At 35.8% G+C, this 10,536-nt stretch overlaps 1 protein-coding gene and 1 long non-coding RNA gene across 4 annotated transcripts; both read right to left on the reverse strand.

The window, feature by feature from the left end:
• Positions 1 to 262: 262 nt before the first annotated feature.
• LOC126692809 (uncharacterized) lies at positions 263 to 5,946 on the reverse strand. 3 transcript variants are annotated; one of them, XR_007645086.1, is made up of 7 exons: positions 5,628 to 5,946; positions 4,255 to 4,329; positions 3,126 to 3,237; positions 2,825 to 2,902; positions 2,342 to 2,406; positions 2,183 to 2,232; positions 263 to 830 (listed from the first exon to the last, which is right to left on the reverse strand). It is a non-coding gene; the product is annotated as an uncharacterized LOC126692809 (long non-coding RNA). The 3 variants fall into 3 exon arrangements; XR_007645085.1 differs by having other exon boundaries at positions 3,003 to 3,237; positions 5,628 to 5,943; XR_007645084.1 differs by lacking the exons at positions 2,183 to 2,232; positions 2,342 to 2,406; positions 2,825 to 2,902; ... (1 more) ...; positions 4,255 to 4,329; positions 5,628 to 5,946 and adding an exon at positions 1,135 to 2,167.
• Positions 5,947 to 9,267: 3,321 nt separating this feature from the next.
• Positions 9,268 to 9,936, reverse strand: LOC126692807 (uncharacterized). The gene has a single exon (XM_050388575.1). The coding sequence runs from the start codon at positions 9,934 to 9,936 to the stop codon at positions 9,268 to 9,270; it is 669 nt and encodes a 222-aa protein (XP_050244532.1).
• Positions 9,937 to 10,536: the final 600 nt, after the last annotated feature.

Genomic DNA, 10,536 nt, shown 5'->3' on the forward strand with positions numbered 1-10,536 from the left:
ATACAACTTTTTAAAACTTCATTTTTGTTGGTTCTTTTTTCTCATTTTTTTCAAATTTTTTCTAAGTATACTGTACCCCACCATCATAAAAACAAATTTAGCAAAAAACCTAGATAAACGGTTCCCAAACATAGGTCAGATAACGGTTTGCATGTGTGTATAAGCAAGTAATTTAGAACAAATTCTTTCATGAGCTATATTCAGTTATCAAGCTTGCAAAATGTTGGTTAGCATTTCTACTTTGAAAGAGAAAAGGGGGAAAGGACTACGGAGACACATCAATCTACACTATCATACAGCATAATCTACATATATAAACACCATTGTTGTACTTTACATTGAGAATGGTTAATATACAATCACTGCCGAAGCTTAATTCTTGCCATCTCTAAGGCTGCCTTGGCTGCATTACGCTTTTGCTCCCTTTGATGACAAAGTTTTGTTGCCTCTTCTGCTTCCTGAGATGCAGTCTGCAAACTCTTTTCAGACTCCAACATATCCCTAGAAACCTCACCTACACGAGTCTCTAGCTCCTTAGTCTCAGCCTCACAACTGGACAACTGATTCTCAATTTGGAGAAGCAACTCTTTGACACAGGAAGCCTCTTCACGAAGTGAGTGAAGACGCTGATTGGAGTCTATAAATGCAGTCATTATTTCGTCGTGGATGCGAGAAATATCATCATACCTTACTTTCTCACTATGTAACCGCTCCATCAAACCTTGAAAAAAATGTTCGTTGTTGATACCTTTCTTACTTTCTCAAGAACGCCTGCAACTTTATCAATCTTGCAATGAAGCTTCCCTGCAGCAATAAAACGCGAGAGCTCCCTGTAATAGAGAAATAGAGAATAGGTGGATTAAAAACACAATTAAACACACCACTGTCTCAAAAGAAAATGTCAAACCCTATTAAAAATATACTATACATAATGAACACGAAAAATGCATTGGACAAGAAAATCTGAAACCCTATTGGTGCCTATTTTTTGATTATTCATTTTATTATTCAATTTCACTGATATTAGTGAAATCTATTTTCAGTTTACATATAATTTTTATTGAATCTGTGTATGGCACAAACATACTGCTAGCTAGAATCTAAAATAGAGCATCAATAAATTTATGTACTTACAAATCAATAAACTCCACTGTAACTCCAAATACCTTAGCCATTGCTTCAATTGTAACACTTTTACAGGATTCCAAAAACTGGGAATAACCCACAGTTCTGACCTCCCTCATATAGTAACGAAAGTGTGGATGCAAATAGCGATCCAATTTTATTTGCTCCGTAAGGGCAGTTGAAAATGAAAAATGTAATAGAATATACAAGTTATATATAGAATTGAACAAGTTATAAATAAATTAATTGGAATTGGTAGGACTAGCTCTTATAGCTATACCATATCACATACGCAAACACCAAGGAGCTCAGAGTGTTGCAAGAAATCAGACCATGCAAAGAAACCAAAAGAACTTATTTCTTTTAACATTTTATTGGTATGTATAAGATTATGGGCTATAATAGATCTCAACTTACCAAAAGCAACGAAAAATGATTTATATTGACACTCGTACAAGGAGTTCAAAAACTCTGACAGATATGGGATTTTTTCAATAATTGTCAATATATCTGGAGCATCAACAACGTAAACAAATTTCAACCAGAATTACTTACTAAAATTATTTTAATCTTAATCATTCTTTTGGCTGTATAATTATTTTAATGCAGTAATGCACTGATGCAACACATAGATTATAAAATTATAACTAAAACTTCCGTTTCACAAACTCAGTTCACACAATAACCCTCTAGATTTATCAAATTAGTTCCACATTTAAATCTACCTAGAATCCAACTGAAAGCTAAAACATAGAACCATGGCATTAACAGAATGCATATAAATTATAACTAACAAATGGATTGAATGTCCCAGCAATCTGCCTTGCAAATAAGATTCAGAAGTAAATAAATTGACATAGACACAACCAATATTGTAAGTGTATGAGTTGTTGGAGACAACTTTATATTATTTCACCTGTACAGGCAAGACAAAATACAAAATTTGGAAGCAAATAATAATTGACCAGATTTATGAGGAAAAAAATTGACAGTCACAGAATCTATGGTTCCATAGTTGTAAAGTAGGTGAAACTAAACACAAGGAACTTTGACAGACCTTGTAATGCAGAGCCTCAAGTGATAATTTCCCCTGCTTACTGCTGCCAACTGAACATGAAATGCAATCAACTTTTAATTAGAGACATTAATGGGAAAGAAAAACATTTCATAAACACAGGAAACTGTATATACTTATGGAATTTGAAAATAAACTTACGGCTAAGCACAGAAAGTTCAGAGCTCTTCAACACACGCAGCCTCTTAACCGTATATACAAACATTCTGTAAATTATAAATTGAGAAATTAAATTCATAAAACAGGAACTTTAGTGCTTATTAAAGGAAGAACCCAAATTCAGCATGGGATTTGAACTTTAGTAGTTAAGATACTAAGCAATGGCGTAAAAACAACGCGGTTGAAGTACCTAACTGTACCCCCACACTTCTCCCCCTTTTCCTCACCCACTAGTGACTATTCAAGGAACAAACTGTTGTCCAGCAGATGCTCCAAGATAATCACAGGGAGGGCTAAATGTCACATAAAATGTTCATATTCATTAGGACAAACGAATTCATTGTAACTAGAGACTTCATGTTCATTATATGTATAAAAGAATAACATTCAATTACTTAAAAAAAAAAAAAAAAAAAAAAAAACACTAGACTATTCGTAAACTAAGATAAAATCACATCAACAAACCTGGATACTGAGGCACAACAGCTCTGCAAGTCTCTTCAAGGTGATCCTTGCGTAATATTTTGAAACAACAAGAATGTTCTGAAAACGGCAAAGAATAAATTGCAAATGAATAATGATAAAAACATTGACAAGTGAAACAGCAGCCACCCAACTGCCCTGTCCTCCAGGGAAAACTTACATGTTCAATTGCTCTCTGTCTTAGGTCTTCTGCTGCTTTGTCACCCAACTTTGAAAGAACTTGCTAACTAAAAGTCAAAGACAACGTAAAAATTAAAGCGGTTATTAGGACTAGATATTTCACCTCGCCATTCCAAATGTCCTCTGATTGATGATATTGTTGTCGCGTCAACAATGAAGCATCAAGCGAACCAGGGCGCACGATGTTTGGCTCCTCCTCAATCCGAGGCTCCATACTGCAAAGAGTGCTACTATGAGATCATTAACAAAAAATTTGAAGTGAAAAGAAAGAGTTACAGAAACAATCAACATTTCATTCGCACCCCTATAGAAAGAATTATCTGCAGGTGAGTCATAAGTTTTTCCACAGATTTTTGTAGATTTGGTTACGTTCAAAATAATACTGCCTATTTTCTGTGGTACAAGACAGCAATTCAATAAAATTGCAAATTTCTAAAAGGGACTCTATATAATCTACAACAGAATGCATATTGCCAGTGCCAAGTATATGAGACCACTCAAACAATGATCTCAAATGCAAGGATTTCAGCTCAGTAACTGAGACTGCCACTCCATTAAATGGGCAATTGTTTATCCCCTCCCATATTACCCATATTCCAAACAAAAAGAGCTTCCATGTTTACCAAACCAATTCCTCCATCCAAAAAGTAAATCCCCAACTCTCTTTATTAATCAAAGTATTTCTACCGTATCATATCCCAAGTTTTCAAAATTTAATGTATTGCCACGTCCATATTGTATCATATGTATATTTTGAATCTGCATCAGTGCTTCCTAGTCTGAAAGTAAAAGGCATATTCATGAATATGGACAATAACTATATTCCTTATACTTAAACAAGTATGCATGCATGTTTATATATGTACACATACTAGTGTACATATACAGATGTATTTTGACATAGAAGCCACATAACCTCCTTGTCATATAATAATATATGACATATCCATTGCACAAGTGCAATATGACCCCATCAGCATTTGTTGGAATTAATATAGATTTGTCAATAATGTCTTGAGTACACTATATATACCACCAAAGTAATACATTTTTTTTTTTTTTTTTGCAAATGAATTTAACATGCAACTGCCAATGAATGACCGGCTTCAATAAGCTTTAGTCAACCCACAGAATTAGTATGATAGATATCATGCATTCATGCAAATCAACAGTCACATGCAAAATAAGTCTTGAGCAACAAACACCAACTTCTTCAGAAAGAAGAATCTTACTAGTAGGTTTTGTGGCTTGATGTCACGATGAAAAATACCAATACAATTACGTATGTAGGCAAGCGTTCTACAGATCTGCACCCAGAAAACAACAACAATGAGAAACAGAACTCTAGCTGATAGCAGAAAAGGGATTTTTTTTATATCAGTAAGTAACACATGCCCAAATGAGTTTTCAACCCACAACCCCATCCTCCACCCCATTCTTACATGGAGAGAAAATGCCATGAGTTGGAGCTCATTAGTATTAGTTTTTCCAACAAAAAGATTAATGTACATTTGAGTTTTTTTCTTAAAGACATAAAGCAAGAGGACATGCATTATATGTTTCCTCTGCACATGGCTACAACAATGCAATAGCTTCCGCAGGAACATATAATGGGAACATAGTATGGCTTTCACGTTTTACAAAACATCAGCATGCTTTGAGCATAGAAATCACAAAATTTGAAAAAGCAAATGTGGAATTATTTTTGAAATGCAAAAATCATATAAATTTGTAATATGTAAACACCATTCTTTAATCTTATCAAATTAAATGCTTACAAGTCACTTGATTATAAAATTGGAAAGTAAGGAGACCCAAAAAAACCCCAAGGCATAGCTAGCCTAATACATTGGAAGAAACTACGCACTCTTTTTCACAAGTATTTTAAGGGGTCCTTTTGAAACACTAGGACCATTAGAATAAATAAAAATTGGAGAAAAAGGAGAGACTTATTTATAGACAATACAACTTGGAGATAAGTTTTGGAGCTAAGTTTTGTCAACTTGAAAAAATTTATCCATGAATAACCCTAGAATAAATACATTTGCAGCTTTCATTTAGTAGTTAATATATTAAAAAGAATATACTAACTTAAGAAGCTTTTAACAGGGCAGTTTTTAAAAAAAAAAAAATGTATAAGTTAGATATTCTATACGGCCAAACAAAAAATAAGAAGAGGGAACCACAATTTTATAAGCGCACATAATTGAATACTGTGATATTAAGGCTGCCGATAAAATGCAACTAACTACAATAATTTTTCCTGTTGAGGAACCAGCACCCAGATTTCATCCTCAAATCAATCAACAACACTTTCCTTATTAACACAAACTTCGGATTTTAACCTAGGTGAGAAATAATAGGAAGAAAAGTAATGCAAAACGAAATTGAAAAACGAAAAACCCTAGGTAACATCATGAAATTCCAAAATCTAAAATTGGAGAAACAGAGAGAGAGAGGGTACCAGCAACCCAAATCATGCAACAAGTAACAAAACAAGAAAAACTAAAGCACTAACAAGGGAAATTATCAAACACAAACACTTGGGCTAAACCCAGATGGAATAATTATTTAAAAAGCTCAATTTTTTATAAGAAAAACATACCTTCAAACTTGAAAAAATCTGAACTTCCGTTGGTAGGGACAAAAGGGATTTTCAAGGTATGGGTGAGGGGATCGTCTAAAGCCGATTGTGAGGAAAGAGGAGAGCGTTTGAGGGTGAGGGTGAGGGTGATTTTTGTTGCACGCCGAGGGGTTGAGGATGACTGATTTCGGTGTTTGAGTGAGAGTGTTTGAACTTTGAGAGAGTGTTTGAGAGACTGAGAGAGAGTGTTTGAACTGAGAGAGAGTGTATGAGTAGGCGGGTATATTGTGCATATTTCGAGTCTTACAAACTCGATTTCTACATGGCTATATCTGTCCACCTGGAAAATTTGTCCACGTCAGTGTATTGACAAAGACAAACCGGGCAAAACGAGTTTTAATTGGATCTCGAGTTTTAAAAACTCGAGATGTAAACAGGTCAACTAGTGACTTTCTTCAACTTGGTTTTGTTGCTCAACACCATAGCACCACCACCAGATGAGATCTTTCTATTTGTGGGTGTCATGAAATCCAAATCTTCAAAATCAGAATCCAAGTTCATGGCACTGTAAGCCCGAGGGACCAAAGGAGACCATATTGAGCTCTGCGTGTAGTCGAAGTCGAAAGCCGATGACTTGTCAGGGAATTTGCAGAGAAGCTTTTTTGACATCAATGGTTCTAAGTAGTACACCACTTTTGTAGTGCCCATAACAAGCCTCTCTGTCCCTTCTTCTTCTTCTTCTTCTACTTTGGACATAGACCTATCTAAGAGAGATCTTGTTCTGAATCTTCTATATAAGATACTCTCTACATAATCTGTAGTGGAGAACTTGACAGGAACTCTCTTCTATATACAAGTGGGTAACGATGCCACACTTGCTGATCTGAAGAGGGAAATTGAGGCTCAGCAGAAGCTCCCTTGTGACTGTCTGATCCTCATTCTCGACAACAATTGCAGCCGTCCGATGAACGTCGATGGAGATGGGATTTCACTCGTTGATTGTGGGGTACAAGATGGCTCTCATATTTACCTCTTTTTCAATCCTCTTGATGATGGGTCCAATCAACATTTTGTGTTCAGTTGGCCTGATTGTCTGTTGGGATTAGGGTGTCAAATGGGCGGGTTTGGGTGGGTTTGGGGTGGGTATAATTGGGTTGGGTATATAAAAATCATTACTTAATTAAAACTCATTTAACTAATTGCTTCTAACCCAAACCAAACCCAACCCAATTATTATGGGTAAACCCCAACCCACCCAATTATCAAAATTACCAAAATACTCCTAAAATAAAAAACTCCAACACTTTCTTGGATTCCCTTTTCCACTCTCTCTAGTCTCTATTCTTGGGATTAAAAAATTTCACATCAGCAATTATATTAAAAATCTAAATAAAAAAATATTTTCTTTTCTTTTCTATTTTCTCTCACTTTCTTGGCAACCAAATAGTGAAACAAATATGAAGAAATGTCATTTCAAGCTCAAAAACGCTAGGGCTTGGATGAGCTCTTCTCTTCTCTCCCAATACGATTGCTGGTCAGCTCTCTAGTACGCAAACGACACGAGCTTGACGAACGAGACGATGTCGTTTTTGGACTCGTTAACCCACTTGACGAGCAACGCGTTGAGCCTGTTGTTTTCGTACGATAATTTCGGAAACAACACCGCTTCGTGGGTTCCAGCGAGGACCGAGCGTGATGGGTTTTGGGAGCCGGTGGGGAAGTCCGGTGGCGGGTTTAAAGGTGGGGTTCCGACCAGGGGCGGAGCCAGAAATTTTGGTTTGGGGGGGCCAAATTGTGATGTTAATATATTTGTTAATCAAGACAAACCTCTACACACATATATAAAAATTAATTTACTAAGAGAATTTATCATCTCCTAAATTTTAATGAGCATACAAAAGTCATGTATTTCTTCTATTAGACATGTACAAAAATTTATCATTTTTTACATAGTTCAATTTGTTGAACCTCTTAAATTATATAATTTTAATATAATTTCTCTTTCTTTTAAGAGCAACATTGAAATGACTCAAAATTTAGAGGGGCCAACTTCAATTTTTACATGCTACATTTTTTTAAATGTAAATAATATAAATACTATAAAATAATTTTTTTAAACTTTGGGGGGGCCTTGGCCCCCCCACCCTTGTGTGTGGCTCCGCCACTGGTTCCGACAGACTTGAAGGCGGACGTGACGGTGAGTAAGGACGGAAGTGGGTCTTATAAGACGGTGCAGGAGGCGGTGAACGCAGCGCCGGAGAACGGATTTGATTTTGTTATGAGGTGTACCAAGCGTTGAAGTCTTGCGACCAAGGCGTGATGACTCGGTCTCTGTTCGGGTTGACTCAACTCTTCGCGTTGCTATCGACTCGTTGTTCCTCACTCGCCGTCTTCGCAGCCGCAGTTTCCTGAGCCGACGAGAATGGAGCAGCAAACAGCGACGGCGGCAGCTGCTGAGACTGATACCGGTGGCTCCGACTCCGCCGCGGTAGAAATGCTGGAGATCGCCGCTGGAGAGAATTTGACGATGAAGAGTGAGGGAAAATGAAACACCAAAACACTGAAAAGTCAGAGTTTTTTTTTTTTTTTTTTTTTTTTTTTTTTTTTTTTTTTTTTTTTTTTTTTTTTTTTTTAACTGGGAAGGGTTGGGTTGAATTTAAGTATATTATTTTTGGGTTAAATGGTTTTTTATTTTTAATTGGGAAGGGTTGGATTGAATTTGGGGATATTATTTTTAAGATAAATGGAGTCGGGTTTTTAGTTAAAATCCAATAATCATTGGGTTTAATTGGATTGATGCTTATTTAACCCAACTAATAATTGGGTGGGTTTGAGTGGACAAATGGGTTTGGCCTTATTTTGTCATCCGGGGTGAACCCAGGAATTGAGAATTGCCTAGTTTAAGTGTTTCAATTTTAAAAACTAGTTGTATCTTGTTAATTATATAGATGAGGATTACATGTTTGTACGAAGTGAGTGCAGTGTAACAGAACCATTAGCTACAAGGATGTGTAAGCTGACAATACTAGTAGCAACCATCAAGTTTCTTCTATTTTTCCTAACATAGAATGCTAGGATTGGCTTTGTGTTCACTTTTCTTTTCTTTTTCTTTTTTAAACTCTCTTCCTACTTAACTGTAACTTAGTAAATTGTTGGTTTTAGCATAACTATAAGTTTTAACAAATGATGCGTATCCTTTTTGTTGGTTGATGGTAAGGATTGAATCCAAGACTTGCTTCCATTTTTATCATCGATACTCCAAGCCATTCACACAAGCGTGCACACACAGTGAATGCATATAGATATGTTCATTTCCTTCTTCCATTTGTTTGGCACGAAAGGTAGAGCTATCCCAAGAGAATCAAGCAATTCAATATAAATGGAAGAAAAAAGAACTGAGACCAGACCATATTAATTAGGAAGTATCATTATTTTCCACATTAATAGTTTCCAAAGTTTTTTGATGATGATAAAGCAAATACTCTTTGGTGTTTAAGCATAGCCTTCGTGGATTCCTAAATAGATTCTACATAACATTTATTCTGGACTTCTGGTTTAAAATTATTTATATAAAAATAAAATAAAAAAACATTTATTCTGGTTTAAATTTAAATTCCAACCATGCTAGGCATAGAAACTTGTAGCATCTCAATATCCATTTCTACTGATAGTTCCTTTGAACACAGAGAGGGTCCCCATGTTCAACACCATGCCACCGGAGGCTGCAATTGTCACGCATAATCCTCTGCTTGTGTATAAACAAATAATCATCAATGGGAAGAATTTTTTTGCTCAATAATAATTGCCTCAAGTCATTTACAGTGCATGAATCCTTCAATTCCACAGGAATGATGGCTGCATTAAGCAAACTAGAAGAAGTTTGCACCACTAGACTTAGTCTTTTCGATGGAGGTTCATCCCTTAGACGATTTATGGCCTTGAGGAACACAATTATTTCTGAGAATTCGTGTATGCCATACTCAGTAAGATTGCGAAAGTCTTCTTGTAATTCTATCCCACAATAGAAAAGTGACATTCTTTTGATGGGTGTGCCATCAATGATGTGAATTTTCTCTTTTAGACTACGCACAGTTTCTGTTGTGTCTACCTCTATGTTAAACTGCCTAGATGAGAATTTCACTAAAATTTGGATTTTACTACAATGGTTTAACGGAGGTAATATAATCATGGATTTGAAGGTGAGGTCAATTTTTGTACCTTCAGTGACAATTGGATAGTCTTCCATGTCAAGTCCATCCATCAACTCCCATCCAGATACTGAGAGAGTTTGTGAAGCCACAGGGACACCTAAAAATTGTTCTATCTTCATTTTAATTTCAAGAACAGGTTCTTAGAGACCCACTTCCATTACAAATTCGAGTGTCCTTGTAACAACGACTACCCTCATTGTGTCACTGAAATGGAGCTCCTAACAGAGAAAAAAAAATTAAGGTCTTAGAGTTAGTTCTATAGAACTTTTAAGGCTCCTTCAATGGCTATTAATAATTATATAACCACAAAATCATTTATTTGCTTTCCATAAGAAGGGATTTAAGTTTTAAAGTCATGTAAGGAGAATGAGTGTAGTATTTGTATGTTAGCTTCATTCTGATAGCATTACTGTTTTCAGCAAGATTCTCTCTCTCTCTCTCTCTCTCTCTCTCTCTCTCTCTCTCTCTCTCTCTCTCTCTCTCTCTCTCTCTCTCTCTCTCTCTCAAGCAAGAGCAAGCATGCTGCTGCTTGCATGTATGTGGTAGCACAATTTTTGCAAAACCTGAATGCATATTTTTGTCCCAACCACCGATTACACTTGAGCCAAAGTCAAGTGGGGGAAATTTGTTTAAAACTACCATGCGTCTCTAGATTAATCTTTGAAGAAAAATTTGGAGCTGTTTATGAGAATTTTTTTTTTTTTTTTTTTTTTTTTAAG

This window comes from Quercus robur, chromosome 7, assembly GCF_932294415.1.
Source record: "Quercus robur chromosome 7, dhQueRobu3.1, whole genome shotgun sequence".
In the NCBI taxonomy this organism is placed as follows: domain Eukaryota; kingdom Viridiplantae; phylum Streptophyta; class Magnoliopsida; order Fagales; family Fagaceae; genus Quercus; species Quercus robur.

What these genes read in the sequence shown, in the direction of transcription:
- LOC126692807 (XM_050388575.1), bottom strand. Translation starts at nt 9,936, where the DNA reads ATGAAGATAGAACAATTTTTAGGTGTCCCTGTGGCTTCACAAACTCTC.